This window comes from Mycteria americana, chromosome 2 (genome assembly GCF_035582795.1).
Source record: "Mycteria americana isolate JAX WOST 10 ecotype Jacksonville Zoo and Gardens chromosome 2, USCA_MyAme_1.0, whole genome shotgun sequence".
Taxonomy (NCBI): Eukaryota; Metazoa; Chordata; class Aves; order Ciconiiformes; family Ciconiidae; genus Mycteria; species Mycteria americana.
In genome coordinates, this window is record NC_134366.1 from 131,277,652 (window position 1) to 131,299,672 (window position 22,021).

At 39.9% G+C, this 22,021-nt stretch overlaps 1 protein-coding gene across 4 annotated transcripts in view; it reads right to left on the reverse strand.

Moving 5' to 3' along the window:
- The window catches only part of RB1CC1 (RB1 inducible coiled-coil 1), an 80,261-nt gene extending 62,725 nt beyond the window's left edge, over window positions 1–17,536 (reverse strand). For 2 of the 4 annotated variants that reach the window (XM_075494662.1, XM_075494659.1), the window contains exons 1-3: window positions 17,260–17,536; window positions 4,313–4,431; window positions 2,196–2,323 (exon numbers count right to left, since the gene is read on the reverse strand). In XM_075494662.1, the coding sequence (XP_075350777.1) occupies window positions 2,196–2,266 (71 nt within the window). In that variant the 5' untranslated portion in view covers window positions 2,267–2,323; window positions 4,313–4,431; window positions 17,260–17,536. Of the gene's footprint in view, window positions 1–2,195; window positions 2,324–3,311; window positions 3,477–4,312; window positions 4,432–14,040; window positions 14,131–17,259 lie in introns of those variants that run through there. The other 2 variants (XM_075494661.1, XM_075494660.1) reach the window with 2 other exon arrangements.
- Between the last annotated feature and the right edge of the window lie 4,485 nt (window positions 17,537–22,021).

The following is a 22,021-nucleotide window of genomic DNA, read 5'->3' on the forward strand; positions in this document are numbered from 1 at the left end:
AAGTCACATCAAGCATTTAGGATAACAACTGTAAAAATCATATTATGTTCTTTGAATATATACTTTATGAACAAACAACTGACTGAAACCCTAGAAGATGACAACAAGAGTATTAACACTTCATTATGCATAAGCACAATTTCACCTAATCAACTCTGATTTACTGTACATGAAGTGCAGTATAGCACTTAACAGGAAATTAAACAATTCATATATATGCAACAAATTCCTATAAGCATTACAGACACTTTTAATGTGGAAACAGTAGATCAATAAACCATCCCTGTTTCCATTCACCATCCTTGTACCTTTAATTCTGGGTGATGACATCTTTACTTTACTGCTTATTTTAGACAGTTCTAGACTTTGTCTTGAAGACACAGGCAAACAGCAAACTGAACAAGAATTTACTAATATGATATAGTAACTGACCCAAACTATAACACACTGGAGTACTACCTGTGCAAAGGTATTAAAAAGCTTCAGACTACCAAATGAATAATCAATATAAGCATCAATGGTTTTGATATAACTGGCAGGAAGCATAACGATGTTACTGGCTATATGGTACTTGAAAAATAAAGATCAGTTATCTAAAATAACCATGATTCAATACAATATCATGAATTCACTACAAACGTCTCATGAGCACAGGCTTGTACCCACTAGCTGCATTACAGTATACATTCGCCTATCATCTCCATGGTCTTTGGGAAGATAACTTGGCCTGTCCACGTACAAGGAGACAAGCAAAGAACCCAAGAAAATCTTGCTAGAAAGAGCAAGTCTATATATACGGATACACAGAATAAGGAGTTAAACTGTTCAACTGAAGAGTCTTGGATTTTGTGTGGTTCAGCTGCTGGAAAGCTTCTTTCCCAAAGAACTATCCAATTGAGGAAAAAGTCGGCCCGTACCAGATTATTAGGCGCCTGGCCTGGCAGTTCAGATGCTGTACCTCACTCATCATGATTTAGGAACAGAATGTCTCAGTGTACCAGACAGCATACAGGGGTCCTGACACATCTGCAAATGACCCAGTAGATCCAGAATAGCTGAGATGAAATTATGTCATGCTCAATAATACCCTGAGTGTCAGTGGGCTTTGCAGAAGAGCATACAAAAATAATCAGTGTAGACAGCCTTCCACCCCAAACAAGTTTCAAATTCCAAATTCACTTGCTGAGTCATGAAAATTACAAACAGGAATTCAGGAGAAAGGAAACAATGGATTTGAGCACAAAATCCATGGTAGAAATCTTTCAAGCACAATTACTTGCAACTCATTCATCACTGACAGAACATGGAGACAGCAGGTAAGCTTGGCTCTTGCTAGCTCCAAGGTGTATGGGCTATCACGACGTTATACACGATTTACTTATTAGATCAGAGTCCCACATGAGAACAAGGAAAAAGGATACAATACATGCAGTAAATCTAGACACCTCTAAAAGCATCTTTACATTTGCAAGATGCTTTTAATGTGCGGTAAAAAAAATACAAGTAGCAAAGTTTTTGGGACTTAACTGTGATTCTGTAACACTGCTCATGTTTCAGGCAGTTGGGCATTCAGAACTTAATGTTTTACATATAAAATGCCATAAAACATTTTGGAGCCTTACAACATAGGACAGAACCAACTTTTATCCATCCTGAACATGAGACAAAAACCTATACGCCAGTTCTTTAGCATCCAATCTGAAAGTATTACAGAGTGCACATTTTCTTCAGGATGAGTATATACTGACAGGAGAAAGAGCAATCTGCAGAATTTCTCCTATGATGCCAGTCAGCAAAAGATAAACCTTTTACAGAGGAATCCTAAATAAAAAAGCCATCTAATAAAAGGTCACAGAAGATCAGAAGTCATTCTGACAGTTCTTCCAAAAAACACCAAACATAACATCACACTCAGCTAAGAGCAGGTCATCCTCTGTCACTGCCCCAGAAAGTAAATAACCTCTCCGCTCTTTCATGGGACATCAAACACACAATCACCCGCAAGGCACTGAAAACACTAATCCAAAAACACTCCCACAACTCACTCAAATACATGAAAATCTAGAAGATAACTACATGGACATACAAAAAAACCAACTGAGTATCATGTCTCCAGAACTCAGTATACAAAAAGTATATATACTATTTTTTTTAAATTAAAAAACAAACAATACACAATTAATTTACTTTCTTACTTTTGTACAGCAAGTTCCGTATCAAAGGTAAGGGTAGTTCCAGTGTTGACCAGAAATACATATAGCTTCATGATGATTTCTCTAGGTCTCTGAAGTTTATAACTTCCACTGCTAAAATCATTTAGAAACTGAAAAAAATTTCAAGTGTTAGTTTCACATATGAGTTATGAAAAAGACAGGTACATGCTTTTGAAAAAATACTTTTAGATATATAATGGGTGAATACATCAGCTCTCATATTCCATGGTTCTTTATCCATTACTAAACATACAGATGCTCCTCTGACCAGAAACATGGGCAAGGTAAGCCTCCGCATATGCAGACAGCTAGGAGAACACATGAAAATATACACTGAAGAGAATAAAAAAAAAAAAAAAAAAAAAACCCACACACCACAAAAGGATGACTTTCAGTTGCAGAGACCACCATCTCAGATCATTACGTGGCTTTTCTCAATTATGAAATGCATTTTTAAATGCCCAGATGTAGTTATTTCCAGACATCTTTTCTAGATTTTACGAACAGCAGCATGATCTATGCTGTAAGTATTCATTCCTCAACTTACAGCTACAAGTTTTTCCACTCAGACACATGGAAGCATTAGCAAAAAATAAAAATAAAGAAATACCTAAGATTATGTAGATTTTCTTTTTGTATCTCTCCATAATTAAGTAATAGTTTTAAAAAATATTTTCCTCTGTTTTCAGCACTAGCTAAATCTGTATATACTTTCTTCATGACTAATAGCGAATATGGAGTGATCAAGACAGACAGTCCAGTGCAACACATCGGACACATTTTCAGTCCTGTGCCCTACAAGCATCTGGGTGAGTGACTATAAGCACATGTTTTTCCAGTGTACACAACAGAAGAAAAAATATTGAACTGCTTTGTAAAACACTGAGATTTAATCTGAGATTTTATCACTGAAATACTCTGTACTCCTGAGCCTTTTTCTCTTCTCCTCCACAGGTGCTCGGAAGCATGAATAATTTCCTCCACACTAACAAAGCTGTTGCAGAAGTACAACTACCACTGCAGTCACTAACAACCTGAAATTTTTTTGATGTGGAAGGAGTTATGAAAAGTTAAGCTGTAAAAGTTTTAGCCACTCACCAATATTCTTTTATCATTATAAAGATGACTTTTTGGATAAAATTAGTTCACAGGAAGCATAAGAAGTCCCTCTTTCCTTGAAATATGAACAGGACACACACACAAGGCCTACACAGCTAACTGTATTATTCTAAAATGAGTCTGAATTTGCATTTATTTCTTTGCCTACACAGAGAAAAATTGACAAGCCATAGAGAAAAAAATGACAAAAACACCATTAAAATGAGGAAGGGGGAGAGGTTTTATCAGAATAGTAAGTCCAGAAAGTCAAAAGAGCTTTCTTTCAAGAGAGTGGCTTTCCACACACTTTTCAAGTATTAATTATAGTACATAAACTACTCAAAACATGCATTTTCACAACAAGGCTTCAGAAACAGAACCACATAAAATAAAAAAGCCCCAGTTAAATAATTTTATCTGAATTGAGTTTTGTTGTCCTTATACTTGAACTCTACTGTACTCAGTGGCACCAGTTCCAATTTATATTGGAAAAAGAAGAATATAAACGAAGTTATTAGATAGACAAAAACTGCTGAACACCAAGAACAAGCTAGCAATAATTTATTAATAAATTCTTTGGCCTAGGTTTCAGAATTAGTCAGTGTCACGTGTAGAGAAACTTCATAAAGTTTGTATTTGTGACCATGGTCCAGGTAGAATTAGAAACAAATGCGTTAAATACAATGCTTAAAGCAAGCACCATGGAGCACCCACCAAAAAAAGCTCTTTTCCACCTAAGCAGAGTAAAAGGCTTGTATCTAGTTTTCATATAAACATTACTTTCTAAGCTCAAATGATATTTAAGAGAGAATCTGTCCAGAAACCTCATGTACATAAAGTGAAATTTTAATCAAACTTTTCCCCCTCCATACCTTAACACTAAAGCTAACTATTTAAAACATAGAAAGAAAAAACATTATCAAGATAAAAAATATTTATGACAGCATCTGCCACACATGCATCAGCAGTCTCAAACTTCTTAACTTCAAGCAAAGAATTACCTTCAGGCACTATACGAACCTACCACCTTCTTCAAATTCAAGAGGAGAATAAATGCACACATTCGCTTTACTTGATTTTTGGCAACAGAGTAGCATGGCTGTTCAAAGCCAGAGAAGATCTGCAAAGAAAAGATACGGAATGCAATTACAGGTATTATTAAAATGTCAGGATTTTATGGTCATCATTGCATCTAACCCAGAAATCAGTGTATGTCAATGCCAGGAAGAACAATTATGCGGTAGTACTTTTTTTTTAATTAACAATGCTATCCAGTTACAAGTCTGCTCGAAACTGCTACATAACTGAATATTTTTGCCCATAGGTTTGGTTTAAAATAACCATTAGTGATATTCTTCAGTATTTACAAAGAGGCAAAGTTAGTTCACTAAAAAGCATTGCTTGTACTTCCATTAACTGAAAGTACTTTTCAGAACTCGTGCAGAATGCCGATATGATGATGCTAAGAGCAATGCAGAAAGTCATAAAGAAATGCAATTTATCTAAGAAAATCCAGTGTAAAGAGACACACATGCTACAGCTATTGAATGAACAGCCTTATCCTGCAGCTGTATCCAACAGATTCCTTCAGGAATCAGCATCACCTTCCTTACCTGAAACAAGGTAACTTTGTTAAGCCATTCACCTACTTCAGATTTTTTTTTTCTTTTTTTTTTAAACAAACTGAAGATGTTACCATTACCAGCTGCTTGTCACTGGCATCCTTGCCAGGGGCTTCCTCTCCCAGAACTGCTGTTTAAACTACAATTGAAACTACAACAATCAAAATGAGCCGGATCAACAAAGGCGGTCTTTTTAGGCTACCCTAGTTCATTTTAACTGTTGCCAGTTAGGTAGCAGTGCCAAAGGAGGAGCAGCCCTGGGCAAGGAAGGTGGCCACGAGCAGTTGTGCTCAGGACAGTCAGGCAAGTGCACAATCAAACTCCGAACTGCAAACAGACATTATTTCTATCATGTTAATGCCCTAGCAAGCTTTCTGAGAAGATGATCAGGCACTATAAAGGGTGATAATCCATTACTAAAAATAGGTTTGCTGAAGCATGAAAACCATTAGAACGTGTAAATCATTTTATACAACTCATGCTACTAATGGTAAATCAAAAGCACTTCATCCCAAATTTGAAAACCTTACGATAAAGGAAAAAATTACACAACTATTACATGTATTTTACATGCATAGAACAGATAGCACTTTGTTAGGCTGTTATTTGAGCTATTATCTTCCTCCCTCCTGTCCACTCCCTCTTTCCTCCTATGCAAAATGCACACACGTCACCTTGTCAGAAGCAAAGGTGCAATAAAAGGGAAAAAAGCAATGTGTTTAAGTACCACCACTGCAAAAACAGTAACTGAAGTGTCCTCTTCTGGTTTAGTTATCGGCAGTCAGTAGCTGTACTGAGCAAAATAAATTTATGAACACTTGCTTTAGATCAAAGTAATGCACATTAACATGAAAAACACGAAACACAACTGAAACACTTCTGCCACAAAGTAGGATCGCAACGCTATAATCTCTATTCTTCTAATTCCTTTGCAACCATTAAGTCAAAAAACAAGTGTTGTTTCTTCCACCCAACATTTCAACAAACAATCCTGGGGAAACAGAAGTACACTCACACAGGCAGGACAAATCTGTATTAAGTAACTCTTTAAAGAAAAAAAAAAAAAAAGAAGTAGAATTCACCCACTCCCAATGTTGCCACGAATCACGAATTTCAGTGAGTACTTCCAGGAACAGAGGAATCGTGTAAAGCAAGGTTTCAGAGAATACGTGCCTTTAACACCAAGCTCTCCTGCAGATTCACTGGTGCCCAATAAAGGCAGGCTGCAGCCCTCCCTTCAGCAGGAATCATGTCGAGTGCCTCTCTCTAGCTGCCTGTTTTCATAACACTGGAAGAAACTGAATTTTGAGAGCTCTCCCTAGTCTTGCATCTTCAGACAACTTCTGGCTGAGTCTGGCCAGCAAAGTCCAAGATTAGTTTATGGGGGAGATGCATGAAAACCAGTCACAATTGCATAACTCCCTTTTAAAGGTCAGGTTACAGCAGACTATTACAAGCAAGGTCAGCTACATATCACAAGTTAGCCTTCAAGTTTGTTCCCAATATTCAAGAATATTGTAATTCAGCAGAAATACAAGTTTTTAACACAAGCTTGGTGTGAAAGTCAGGCACCATCAAGCTTCAACAGAATATATCCATAAACACATACATTTTATTCTTCTTTTGTTTGTATTACCTCAACAGGGCATTAAGAGAACTTCAGGCTTTTTTAGCATTATGCTGTTACATAGCAAGTTTCAAGCTTTTCAGTGTTACATTGCTGAAATTATTTTAATCCATTTTAATAGAGGTTGAACAAGTACAAAATTTGACAACTAATGAAGACAGAGCTGCTAACTATGTAATCAGACAAACTGTAACAAAATGACTAATCCACTCAGATTATTTGTTTGAACTGTGTGACCTGCAGCATTAGATCTATGCTATCATATAAACTAGATCCTTTAAATTATGGGATGGAAGCTTGTATGATCAACAGCCATGAATTATCAGTAACACCATTGAAAAAATAGCTGAAAATTTGAAAAGGAAATTTCTGTAGCAGCTGCCAGAGCAGACAGAAGATGGCAGACATGAATATAAGAAAAAGAATTAGATAACAAAAATGCAAGTAAGAATAGCACAAAGTAGAAAAAGCTTCCATAATTTATTCAGAGGATGTATATTTTGTTACATTAGCTAACAAAACACCAAAAGCAGCCATGAATACATTATGCTGGTTATAACATTTCACTGCTCTACATTGTGTTTACATTGCAATGCAATTACTACATCTGCTTCACTTCATTAAAGTATTGCAAGCTTTTCCTATCCAATATAAACTCTTCAACAACTGAGCACTTTCGAAGTCTGTGTTGATCGATACTTTCAATGCATGTTGTTTAGAAGTTTTGAAGTGTATTTTATTTAGTTCAGAACATGCTCATTGCTACATCCATAAAAGGAAATGAATGTCTGTTTACAGACCTTTCCTTTTTGTAATTACAGTACAGGCGTCATGGGTTTCACAGCACTCCACAAATAATCCTATGGCTACATTAACCATCCATTTCTGCCATTAAGCACAGAATCCCTGCTCCATTATCCAATTCTGACTGTTCCATTGTTTCATGGTACAATGCTTTCCAACCCCACAAACTCAAACACTGAAATATGGCATTCAGGGCAGGACAAAGACAGAAATCAACATTTACGCTGTCTGGGCTTAAAGGGGCATTATCAACTTCACTTTAAAGTCATGAAGTTTCCTCTACGATATCCCAATATTTAAGTTCATGCACATGTTTTTGACATCTCATTTCCCATGTCTCCTTTAATAAACTGGATTACAAACTAAACTTAAGCAAAGTTATTAATAAATTAATTCCAGGGAGTTAAAGAAAAATGTAAGTCATAGCTTTCCTTTAAACCCAGTGGTTTAAAATTCCATCTTTAACAACAGCAACACACCAGCAGCATAAAGTACCTTGCTTTTTGTGCCTGGGGAAGTACTGCTTCACATCTGTACAGTAAGTGCCATACTTATCAAGGCTTCATCTCCGAGGTCACAGAGGACCAAGAGGCCTAAACTCTTCCCCCCCCCCGTGTATATCTCCAGGTTGGAAGGGGCTCAACTCTGAAAGCAGACAGAACTAGCTTAACTACCTAAGCAAGGGAAGACTCTCACCTTTCCCTCAGAAGCCTGCAATTCCACACTGCTCATTATTAGACATTCACGTAGCTCTGTATGAACATCATCTGTAGGCTGCTAATAAAGGAAGTTTCTCTCCTCTTACTGCAGAGCAGCTGAGGATATACTGCAGGTAACAGCATCTCCAATATGAGTCACAAATGTTACCCCTGATTACAAGGGTTAGGCATCTCACAGAAGATCACTGCAGAATTCCTGCCTGTCAAAAGGTCAGTTCATCTGAGGCAAAAGCTGACAAGTCCATCACACACTTAAAAGACTCAAGTGCTATTCCTCATTCACTGAATATCTTATCTACAGAACATCTCCCCTCAAGGAGAATATACCTTTATTGCCTCTGGAGATGGAGAGCCAACTTTGGGGCACATCAGCATCTTACTAAGCTGTGCTTCACTTCCATACAGTAAATGTTACAGTTTGCCTTTGAGATGCTGCAGCTCCTGTGATTTCACCTTTCTCTCCTCTCCTTTTAAAGCAGCATTTCCTGTTTCACTTCGACTTAGGCAACTCTATAACACACAAAGGTACAAGACTAGCACAGAATGTTCCTTCCAATTCATTTTGTTTTCTTCTACAAACCTGTCTTCTACCTCTATTTCCTTTGTTTTTTCAGGTGCCCTTCTCAAAAAATGCTCTCTTGCTCCAACTTGCAAACCTCACTTCATAAGCAAAGGATTTTATAGCACATAAAGCCTAGTATCAAAGGAAAACAAACACAGAGACTGAAGCTGGATTTAAGCAAACAAACACCTTCCTTCACATTAGTTGTAAGATCATCTCTAAAAGTAGACTTCAAGGAGTTTTCTTCAATACTGCAACCAATGCATCTAACCAGAAACACCTTAATTTTGCAGGAGTCTACCACCACCACCAGAAGAATAGACAGAAGGACCTCACCATGAGGGCACACATTCTTTCTTAATGCTTTTAGCAACAGAAATGGCTTAGTTCCTAAAATACAATGCAAATGCATACCCTTATCCGGACAACCAAGTGTTGGAAGGAAACATGCTTTAAAAGCCACTTAAACTTAAACTTTAAAAAAAAAAATCCTAAGCTATGTGATGAATAAATAGTAGGGCTCCTCCTGACCCAGTTGCAGAGAATAATTTCATCCCCCGCTCCTCCAAAATAAATTTAACCAGAAGACCACATCTAATCACCGAGATACATGTTACTCCAGGTGGAGATCCTATCTCCCATTACCACCTTATATCAAAGCCTATAAACCTCATGTTCAAGCCACACTGTAGTCTTAAAGAAAGGCTGTCAATCCCTGACATCTGTAAGGTACCATCTGGAGCTCTATTTATACTGTGTTGAGATGTGCATCAGGCACAGAGGCGGTTACTTAATTAGAGCATCTCCAACAGTCACTGTGTTGTTAGCAGCTCTCAAACTCAGCTGCTGGTCAGTAAAGCAAGTCTTTTCCACTCAACACAGGAAAGAAGCTGCAATTCTGCAGAGCAACCAGGAAACATGCCTAAGCCCCTACTTCCCAATTCACTAAAGAGGAATTTCAAAACTCAGTAATTCAGTATACAGTAATTCATAGTATAAGAGGCTTTTTTCCCCTCTTTAAGATGAATCATTTTACACAATACCAACTTAATACTTAAGAGTTATATGTGACCATCATATTCAGAGTTGCTCCTGCAACTCTGAATTACATGGAAGCTCCTCTTTCAGCAAAGGAGGTGCAGCAATACCTTCACAGATCCTTACCATCAACGGTGGAACAGCAGGAGATCAAGAGCAACTGCATCTGGGCAGGTGAGAAAACATTGTGCACTGAAGAGTAGCTTTGCAATTCGTGTGGCCCAAAACAATGCTTCTTACAAGTTCAGACACAACTTCTATCATGAATTCTAGGAAAGCAATAGTTTCAAACATGTTTGAGGCAACAAGCACATTATTAGGCACTGTGTCATGATTCCATATGTATATTTCAGATCTGAGAGTTAGCATCTATTAACACTGCTCTTTTCACTGATTAGAGGAGCTGCCAAAACACAATCCATATAATGGATCAGACAAGTTTTTCTCCTCCAACAACAACAAAAAAAACCCAAAAAACCAAACCAAAACCAAACAAAAACTTTACCACATTTTTCAAAACCCCACATCTCCTACCTGATAGAAAGTTAAATATCTGTGCTTCAGTTAACAGGTACAAGTCAGAAAACAAACAAAGGGTTTCTGACATTCTTATTGCTAGGAAACAGCCCACGGCCTGTAGAAGTACCCTTTTTCTGTCTTTTTTGTTTTTAATTGATGGAAACAGTCTTTCCACAGCTGTCTGCAACTCGGTCTCTGACAAAGTTAACTGAAGGTTTTGTCAGTTTTTTTTTTTTTATTGTATAATTTTGCCATTTCAAAAAGCATTTGTAGACTACAAGTCTCCCTCTAATTACAGAGATTAATATATTCACTTTGCAAAGAATGGTGCTCTTGGGTATGTGGAGCTCCAGGTGGTTTTATTCAAGTTACTGACTGACTCCATAGTGGTGGGAAGGTTCTCCCTGTAGACATATACTCTTTAAAAATAATTAGCATTTAAATCTTACAGTGTTTGCAAACAATTCTGCAAGGAACAGCCAACAAAAATTCCTTTATTTCTTACATCAAACTCAGACAAGCCGGCACCAATGCTTCTTTCACTAACACTCTCTCTCTGGTTAACCAAGACCACGATCACATAAACACTGGTTATAGTAAGAGCACCAGACTTATGAATCCCTTTCCTCAGCCAGTTCTTCTTCTGCTCTTCTCCCTGCACCAACTTTCAGTGGTGCAACTTTCCATACTTCTATGGAGTAAACTGGATTACTTTGCTGTAACAAGTTAGAAACAGCATACTTCCCCAGGTTACTGCTAGCTCAAATTAGTTCCATGATCCAGTTCACTACACAGCCCCACAAACTGTTACAGTAAAACTAAGGCTGGAAGGAGGCTGATGAATACAGGGGATACCGAACATCAGCACCAGCATGCAAGAAGGCAAGTGAGAATTTCCAGAAGGCATCATTCACATTCCTAACTGCCCATGCCATCATCAGTTATTAATAAAGTCTTATAAATGGTAACCTATTAAAAAAAGTGCCAGTATCCTCTTAAAGAACAGGCTAAGATAACTCAAAAATGGGCAATTACTACAGATGCAACTGAGGACAGAGTTTCTCAAAATATAGACTATGAGGCCACTTCTCCTGCCCTCCCCTCTCCAGATACACCACCGTAATGCTACAAGGTTTTTTTTCCTCTTTCACGTGGATAGTAGAAGGCAACTTGGCCAGATCTACTTTAAAGGATGAAAGCACAGAAAGTAAGACTGATTAAATGGCATTTATTTCACAGGAATGAAAACCCTACAGACAGAAAAGAAAGTAAAAGATTGACAATAATGAAATGTAAGACAAGTAAAGATCCTTGTGACTTAGTCTGATTGCCTACATAAAAGTCACAGGTTCTTCCTTAATTAGTTTCTATTCATAAACAATCGTACATTAGAATAACATTAAAGTTTTCCAGTAATAAAGAAATCCACCACCATCTTGGTAAACTGTCCAAATGACGAGCAACTTCCCAACTTGTTTCAAATTTTTCTTATTCATATGGATGTTTATAAATTTAGCATTGCAACTTTCATGATCTAGAGATGGAATTTCTCTGATTTCTCATTTTTAAGTTCCTTATAATTCACATCACCTATGAACCTTGTCCTATTTATCAACATTTTTTTTTTCAGTGGTATCTGAAACAGACAAGTAAAGGACCATCAGTGATATGCAGAGTCAACATAAGCCCCACCCTCCCTACAAATACATATTCAAAAATCATGTCTAGATTTTTGGCAAGCCAGCTTGCTACTCTATTTGCATATTACATAGTTACAAATCACCTTCAGATCTCTATTGGCATCCATTGGAAAGAAGATAACAGCAATGTATTGAGAAATGAGAAAAGCTGCAGGATGGGTTTGAAGACTATTAAATTTTATCTTATCTAAAGAAGTTGTTTAGTAATTTTCAACTGGCCTTCTTTACCTTTCTGGGATAAATCTTTGGTAGTTTAAAACAGCTAGCAAAGTGCACTAATAAATCCTTTTATGGAATATTACCAACTTAAGAACTACACAACCTCACAGGAAAAAAACCCCAAACCACAGCCCACAACTGTTGAGATATTACAACTGTACTCCTACCTTATTGAACCCTGGTTGTGCTGTTTGCAGCCATAACATGCATGTGAAATTGTTATATTACATCTGCTTTTTGAAATTCATAGGTATTTTATCTCCGAGTCTTTCACATAACATAAGTAAAGGAAAGTTTACACATTACACCCCCTCTTTTCGTTCAGACAGAATTGAGAATTTTGAGTCATATTTTCATTTTTTGTTTAAAGAAGCATTCACTGGGTTTGAATCAAATCTCTTTCAATCACTAGACAACACAAGCATTTGTAAAGAATATTTTTAATTACAATAGACAAATAAGTCATCTTGAGTTTACTAGCAGAATACTTGCAATGTAGCATAAGCATAATATATTAGAAGAGAGCTGCTAGTCCAGTTACACAATATATTCTTATATAAGAATCTCCACTTCATCTGAATTTAATAAAAATACATACTCTGGAGGATGGAAGGAAAACTGTATAAATAAAAGCACCATTTTGTCAGTATGAACTGTCTACCCTAGGCACGACTACACTAAATAAGGGTCAAATATCCATACTTTTGACATACCAGCACAGCTACTTGGCATCAACAAACCCAAAATAAAATTTGTGATAAACCACTGACATTTAGAGTCCCTGCAATATCAGGAAAACACCACCATTTAAATGATAAAGAGCAAAAATTGCTGCAGCCATACCTACAATATACATAGTAGACTAAAGAGCATATTTTACAGAATGTAGCATGAACATATTCAATCATATAAAAAAGTGACAGATAAGTCAGTTACAAAAGAGAACATGAACACTAAATCAAAATAAAATTTGGGTATTTAGGAGCGGCTAGCTCAAATATTCACAGAAATCGGATCTCAGCAAAGTGCCATCCTTAACAGAATTTGTATTTTAGCGTTGCTAGGAGTGGTCTGATTTTTGAATCCATGACAGAAGTAAAATCTTCCCTTCAATTAGTTCTTCAATGCTCCTTTCTACCTCTAATACACACATTGCTTTCAATCTGTTCAAACTTAAAACAGCATACTGGCCTTTCAAACACATCTTCAAGAATAATAATGAAGATTGACATATTGTGTTTCTATCATACAGACACTAGTTTCACCTAATTCCTCCAAATAAGAACAACAGGCAATTGAAATACTGAACACACTATTTCCCCACCACCAAAACTTTCCTACTCTCCTGAAAAGCAAAAATACTGTTTCAAAAATAAGTCTTAGGAGGTAAGAAAATATGAGCTATTTCATAATAAGAAAATAAAAGCATGTTCTGAAGTCAGCGACCCATTAGAACATTCCTTAAGCAGAGCTGTTCTCAAATATTCACACATCAGTCTGCTTATTGGACCTATGACGTTACACAGCAAGACAGATACAGGACATTTGGAACCCAGCTAGTCAACAAAGCAATTTTATATTTTACTTTCAATCAACAGGTAATCAATAAAGGTCAGAGAGAAATTCATATAATGCTTAAACAAGTCATTTCACATAGAAAGCAGGCTACCACATTCTACAAGAGCTAATTTTCTAGATGCGCAAACTACTAGAGATTTATATATAGCACACTGTAATCATTTCACCTTCATGCGATAAAGACAGCAGGCCCAGCTGCAAACTGTTCCCAAAAGAAACTGTCAACATCTTGGATGCATGTAAAGAGCTACACTAGCTGTTGCTTTAGCTGGTAGTTTGAGCTCAGAACCCTACTGGAACCATAGACTGCAAAACCTGAAGAACAAAAGGAAAATACACACCTGGTGATGGACAGAAGACAAGCAAGAATTCCCCTGACATCCCAGGTGGTTCTCCTGACCAGCCAACAGTAACCAGCCCCATCTGTATCTCTGAACGAAAGTTTTGTATCAATAAATTTGTTTTGATATTTCTATCGACAAGTGCCAACAATTTAGATTTAGATATTATTTATGCATTACTAACAATTTAGTTATGCTCAAATCCCATTAGAAAACACATCACCAAAGTATATCCACTTCCAACCCTGCTTATGAATGGGGATAGAAATAGCATGGCTATGATGTCTTCCAACTGAACTCAAAACTAAATTAAAAGTGGATCTGCAATATGAATTAACTCATAAATAGACAAGTGACTTTCACAGTAACCACAGAATCCTAATTAGCTCACAAAAATAATTGTTACCAATTTCTTTATCATCATTAATCATGCTGTAGGCTTTTACAACAAAAAATTCATGTAAGGATCTTTCAACTTGTACACCAAAATCATTACTTTGACAAATCAGCTACAAAACACTTTTTAATTCTAGCAATCAGGTTATTAATTTACGTGTTAGTGATACTTTTTTTGCCTGCTTGGTATCAGTGTGTTCAAACAGGTCCTGCAGTATAATACAATATTATTACGTAAGTTGGCACCTTGTAATCAAGTGTTTGCTACTCGATAATACCAATTATCAACTCTGCATCAGAATGCTAAGTACCAGGACGGTCCTTGAAAGTAGTAGGGTATTAAAAATTTCTCCCTCCCCGCCCCCACCCCCAAACTCTTCACCTAATGTCATTGAGCTGTGAACCAAAATCAGGAGCACAACTTTCTTGAGCAATATGCATATGCAGAAGGAGACGCGTGACTGCTTGGACACTCTCCAAATGACTCTGAAGTAGCTCGTGGAATGGCTGGGTATGCACGCTATAGTTTTTCATTTTGACTTCCTTCACTTTACCACAATATGCAGATGAACCCAACCTGTGCAATAAAAGACTCCAGACCCTCACACCACTCTGAGCCAGTCTTCCACAGAAACTAACTGCTAGCTTAAAATCAAATGAAGACTTAAGAACACACTGGTAACAGCCTACCCTTCAGGATAACATACGGAAAAATTCTTTCAAATGATCCTACTGTAACTACCACTCTCTTACCAAAAGGAACAAATCGCCATGTGCTACTCCTACCCCCCCACATACACTCACCCCCTACTTAACCAGGATAACTGAAATTCTAAGAAATGTACTAATAGTTTAGAAATTATATTTTCCACCTTAATTTTTGCAAGACTACGTAATCTTAGCTGTGTTCAGACAACATGCAAGGACAAGCAATGTTTCAAACAGACACCACAAAAGACCTCAAAATAACCCTTGCCCTCTTCTCCAGTCAGAGTGCAAGTCTGCTGCATACACTTCTAATTATAAATATGGTAACATGACATGGCGAGAGCACCAGCCCCTCCAATACGATCTCAGAGACTACTAACCCAAATCTGTACTGAGCACAAGGGTAGATCAACACAATACAGCTTAAGATAGGTTTGACTTTTTTTTTTTTTTTAAATCTACAAAATATACAGCTACTTGTACAAAGTGTGCACTTTGGAAATATGTTATTTTTGTAATGAGGTCTATCTCACACTAATCCATTACCCCAAAAGATCCGGTTTGTATTTCCAGCTCTGTAACTGGCACAGCTGAAGTCCCTTACCTCACTTTCTTCAATAAGTTGCCTTCTTTACTACTCCCAACATAATAAAACCATTTTGAGTTCCAGACAGTATTTAGTATAAGTACAAATATATCCTCTGCACACTTTCCTTTAAACTAAACTTAATGAAGTTTAAACACCTAATTTCTTTCTTGTTAATATTTGTTTCTTGGCAGTAAAGTTTATGTTAAAACACTAGATAACAGTAAAGTCCTTTCTTCATGTGCTTCATCTTCTAAAAACTTCCCAAGGTACTAAATATTAAACATTCTTAAAGTTCACAACTTAAACATACCATAATAGCGTACAAGTTTTCTTTATTGTTATGAAGTATTTATAGCATCTAGTACTCTTCACAGTACCTCCCAGCTGTATGAACTTCAACTGTAAGAAGCATGTTTTTCCATCCTCATTATTTCTCCAGCACCACTGAGGTATCTTCTACCAAGCAGTCAACCAAACAACTTCAGGACTGTAAGTTCTTCCATAAAGCCAATGGCATGAACTAGTTCTAACACGCGTTCACGTGAGCGGCAAAAAAAAAATACTTGACCTCCTCATTCTCTCCCATAAAGAAATAAAGGTGAAAGTTTTAAATACAAACCACAGGGAATGGCTCATGGACAGAACATACCACTTAATTACTTCAGACAAAAAACAAATGACACAGTAAAAAAAAAAGCTATGGCTATAAAAGAGGACTAAACTAACATTTCTGGGTCCATTCCCAGCATCTCAGGTTCAGTCATGATTTTTTTTTTTTCATCTCCAGGCGAAGTTAAGTAAGAAACATGAGTGTTAGAGAGATCAGTTCATTTAATTTTTCCAGCATTCATATTAGTATTTGTACCTCTGGATCACTGTCAGCCAGAACTTTGAGGGGCACTGAGAAGGAAACGCCAGCACAGATCAACAGAACAGCCTGAAAGCGTACACGAAAGCAATAACGAGAAACCGACGGGAAAATTCAGCACAGGACAAATGCTTCCTCGGGAGCAGAGACACGTAAACAACCGAGGGAAAGGCAGAACAACGTTTGTAAACACAACGCTTCTGCACGGCGCTCGTCCGACCGCTGCCGACGGCGAGCAGGGAGGCGCAGCCAGGCTGAGTCATTCCTTGTAGTAACTTCACCGCGAATCCCTCGCCCTGGCAGCGGAGCCCTGGGCAGGGAGGGAGCACCCTCGCCCGCCCGGCGCTTCCCCGACACCGCCGCTCCCCGTCCCCCACCCGCCCGGCTGCGCGGGGGTCACCCGGCCACCCCGGGACCGCAGCCAGCAGCGGGATCCCGGTCCTCCCCGATCCCCCGCCCCCGCCTCCCAGCTCCTTGTCGCCCGCCCCACGGGTGCAGCCCTGCGTCCGGAGCCGGGACCGCCGCCCCTCGCCAAGGCCGCCCTCGCGGTAGCGGAGCTCCCGCTGGCGGGGGTCCGCCGCCCTCCCCCCGGTTGGGAGGGGCCGAGACGAGGAGCGGGACGGCGGGGAGAGCCCGCGCCTCACCCGGCGCCACTCACCCGAGGGTCCCGCGGCAGCGCCGCGCATCCTGCGGCGGCGGCGGCGCCGGCGCGGCTCCCCCCCCGCCCCGCGCGGCCGGGCCTGGCGACTTCGCGGGGGCACGCGCTGCCTCAGCGGTCACTGCGGCCGGCGAGGACGCGGAGAGGCGGCGGGCTGGCTGGCGGGCGGGAGGGTGGCGCGGGGCCGGCGGGGCGGGCTGGGGAGCGCGGGGACGGGGAGTCCTGGCGCAGCCGCCGCCGCCGATGTTTGTTATTGTCGTCAGCCGCTTCCGGCGCGAGGGCATGCCGGGAGAGGGCGGCCCGGAGGAGGAACCGCGGGGCGGAAGCGACAGCGGCGCGCGGGCCCAGGGGAGGCGGAAGTCGCGCCCTCGCGCTCACCCCGGGAGACCCCGGAGAGCGTTGAAGCGCGAGGTGGTCGTGACTGGCGGCCGTTAACCGGCCCGGCCGGTGGAGATGCCGATCCGAGGCCTGCCTGGCTCGGGGCCACAGGCCGCCTAAGCCTTATCCGAAGACGGGTAACGAGGCGGGCAGGAGCCCGCCTCCACATTTAACAAACGTTAAATTCATCCCTCCCCCGGCAGGAGAGGGAGGCTCCGGGTGCACTCACCGCCCAGGCCGGGCTCCTCTCGCTGCCTCCCTGCAAGGGCCGCGGGGAAGCGCTGAGGCCCCTGTGGGGGCTCGGAGCTTTTGACACAAAGCAGACCGTAAGCTGTAGGGTAGGAACCGGCCTCTTAGTCCTGTCCTGAGGAAATGAAAGTGAACCTTGCAGACGTCACTTTCAGGTTTCTTTTTTATTACAAGTTTCTTTACAGGCTTAGCCCACTGAACTTCTTTGAGATGAGGACGTAGCTGCATAAATCAGTGAAGAGCGGACTGGAGTCGGGTGCGAGGAAGGGGCTTGTTTCAGTCAGAACTGCAGGTGGGGGTCACAGCTGGAGTTGACAGATATCCTCCAGCAAAGATCCCTTGAGCACAGCATATGACTGGGTCATATCTTCTCTGCTGCCTCACCATGATCTCTCCTCTTCTGTAACGTACGTCAATAGGCGGCAGGTCATGGCATATCAGAAATTCAAAGCACAACGTTGCAGCCAGAATATGAAGCAAGCACATCAGAAGAGAAATGCAGAAGAGAGTGCAAGCATCTCTTTTTCAGCCAGTGGGACAGATGCATTCAGTAAAATAGCTAGGTTCATTATATAAAGCATTTTCTTCCTCTTACCTAAAGTTTCCTCTTAGGCCTGTTTAAACCTCATATGCACAGCTCTTCACCTAATTTTATTTTTACTTATAGTTCATCAGCTTATAAATCTGCTACTTCTCACAAGCTGGACCAGGCTTATGGTTTTCACAGTAAACTCTTAGTAGCTACTTCTGCCAGGTTTAAGAGCTTCCTGCCTGTCACGTTAAAGACAACGTTGAACAGTCACAGCCTGTACAGACAGGTATTTGTTCTTGGAAAACGCCACTGCCATGGGCTTTTGAAAGTAAACACGGCTTCGCTACCCTCAGTTGCCACCTTGTGGCACCTGATAAACAAGCGCTCTCCAATTTTGCAGCTTGTTGGGAGACATGTCCCAATTACCCACATTCTGAAAGACATCTTTGGCACTTCAGACTACAACGGTGAATGGAGCTGAGAAGGCATCAGTACTCTGATGAACAGGCGTAATGCAATGGGAAACATAATACAAGTTTCTAACAAAGCAATTCAAGGCAGCTTTGTATAATATAACGCTGATTATGTCAAAGTTAAGTGTTGTTTTAGTTCTACGGATGTCAGCTTCTGCTTTTTGCATCTCCTAAAATGGTCTTCTCCTTCATAAATTCTTTGAATGTGATGAAGGACTAATCTTTAGTGTCAAGGGAATGACATCCAGCTAGAACTTCACAAAACAAGTGCCATACACACTATAAACAGGGAGGTAAGCCAGAGGTAAAAAACAGCTTTGAGGCTTAGTAAGCCTGAAGTACCAGTGAGCCTCATTAAACTTGTCTTGAGAGATACTACTGAGGGTGACCTCTTGCAGTTTGAGGAGCTGAGAGAAGCAGCAGCAACTATTCAAACACTGAAGCTGCAGTGCCAACAGGGTTCGTAGTTTTCTGGGAAAGCACCTCTGCCACTCAAGCTCTCAGTAATTGCATAAAATGAGGTTCCAGGCACTTAAGCACTGTTCAGTTTTTTACAGCACCTGTGGGACAACTGTTGATTTGAGAGGCAGCTCAGGCAGGACTGAAGCAGGAACTGGGGAGTAAGCAAAGCGCTGCTAGCAGAGCAGGTTGGTCTGGCTTGTTCTTGTAACATTTCATTATGTTGCTTCCTCTCAAAGTGATCCAGAGCCACTTCATGCCAAGCAACTAATTACAGGGTTTTTTCCTGAGCCTGTCTGAACAAAACCAGAAGTTTAACCTTTATATCTAGCATTTCTATACTGAAAAAAGCAGTATTTTATGAAGATTATTTTGCTCCAGGATATATGAAAAGAAAGCATTAAATCAGAGTTGCTGATAACTCTATGCATTTTCAAAGTGCAGTACTAAATGTAGGTTATTATTCTTTCAACATACTGTTTAGAATTCACCTGTATATTTTTTTCACATTCTGTAAAAGAGACAAGAAGATTGAAGGAGGTTTTCACTGTGTGCTTTTAATTTTGGGTGCTAAATTTGATATATCAAAGAATGTGTCTCTTTTAAACTACATGTTTATGCAGCTGTAGTCAGGGAGCAAAAAGAACAGGCTGCTCTGCAAGGGAAGGCAAGCTGGGAGCCAAGGCTGGCAGCAAGGCAGGCAGGGGCACTGTTATGGACAAGGGGCACAGTCCCACAGTACCGGAATGAGGTCTGGTGACAAAAACCCAGTTCAGCCACCAGTTCAGTGACTGGCGGACAAGTGTGTGGTGAGAAGGCAGGTCTGGGGTAGAGCCAGCACAGTGCAGCAGGATCAGTGGAGTCACAGCTGCAACCTAGCTCAAGAAAGGGCCAAGGCCAAGGGCTGAAGCTTGAATGCAGTTCCCGAGCAAAGGGGAAGCAGCCCCCACACAGCACTCTGACAGCAGCCTGGCCAGGTCCCACGGCCGTGCCTTGTCGGAGCTTGCCTCAAGCAGAGGCAGCCAGGCCCCTCAGAGGGGGAGAAGAGGTCGCAAAGCTTGTTAGTGCTTCCAGGGCTGTGACAGCTGCCATGACTGGAAGTAGATTTATATGCAAAGTTAAAACAGTGTATATACGGAGCCTGATATGAAATAAACAGGTGAACCTATTTCTGTTACAGATTACCATCTCCTTCTTATAGTCAATTTCAGAATTGATTTATCTGTTACGAGTGTTCGTTCCCCAACTTATTGTCGAATTATATCCAACCTAACACCTCAGTATGGTGGTCGATTCTGCCTTAGCTGTTTCATTCATGACCCCTTTTAGCTTATGCAATAACTCTGCTTCTTTTAATTTAAATAGACACTTCTCAATAGATTTTGTATATTAAACTGGATACTGTAGATGTGATTTATAATTAAAAATTCCAATTGTAAAACAAAATTATACATATACAAAATTGGAAGCATTGTTGATTAGCTACTACAAACGATGGGGATGGTGGATTTCCTGAAGTCAAGAATGCTTTTTGAGAGATAATGATTTAGGGGAAAAAAAAAAAATTATTGAGTTCATTCAATTCCAAAAGAAAATTAGGAGATGGGAGTTAGTCTGAGCACTCCACTTTCTTCTGAAAACAAATGGGACAGGACATTTCATTTACAGTGTGTTTTAGGAAAAACATCGAGTGTGAATCTAAACTTTCAAGGATTACAGTGGCTAATTAGCATCATAATATTACCTCAGCTGAGCAGTTTCACTGTCAGCAATTTAGTTTGTTATGTGTTTCTCTCTGGAGATGTCTTTTCACATGCAGTTCCTTAACACCTCTTAGTTTTCTCCAATAAACTAAGCCTCTTGAGTTCTGCTCTTAAGTGTTTATTCCCATAGTTCATCTGTAATACTCTAATACACCAAGCACCCCTCTTAAACTGGTAACACCAGGTCAGAAAAATTATTTCAGTATCAAACAGAGAAGTAGCATATCAATCTTTCTGTACGATTGTAATCTGCCATGCCAGTAATGGACCAATACTGTCAGTATTTATTTAGTTCCAAATGTACTTGAAAAACCACATCTTCCTATTTTCTTTAACTCTACTTGCTATAAATTCTCTGTGTACTTCTGCTTCCCTTACAGTTGCTCTCTTCATCAACTTCCCTTCATTTTTGTCTTGTTTTGTCTTTTTTTTTTTTTTTTAAATACTGGAAACAGCTGCATTCACTTCCCTGCTAACCCAGGCTGTTGTTTTAAACCCAAGTTCCTTCCTTCTCCTTTGAGGCTTTGTAAGGTAATCTCGAACAAGTATTGATTTTCAATTTAAGTTTTCCTACAACTAAATCACTTTAAAAAATAGTAATTTTTTAAAGCACGAAGTATATATTACTGTTCTGAACTGGAATATACAAAGTAAACACCAATGTCCAGCAATACAAGTTCTGCGTGTTAGGGAGAGATACTTCAATTATCCTTTAATGTAGCCTGGCAGTCCATAGCAAACACCAAGGACTGTCTCATCTCTTTCTTCTTTTGTAGGGCATTGACTGGTCCATAAGCTCTCAGTAATTTGTTTTTGAATGGTCAATGACTCAGGAGCAGCTGATGCCATTTTTGAAAGCACGCCACTCCCTCTGACCCCTTTATGGATCATTCCTAACCAGTGATTTT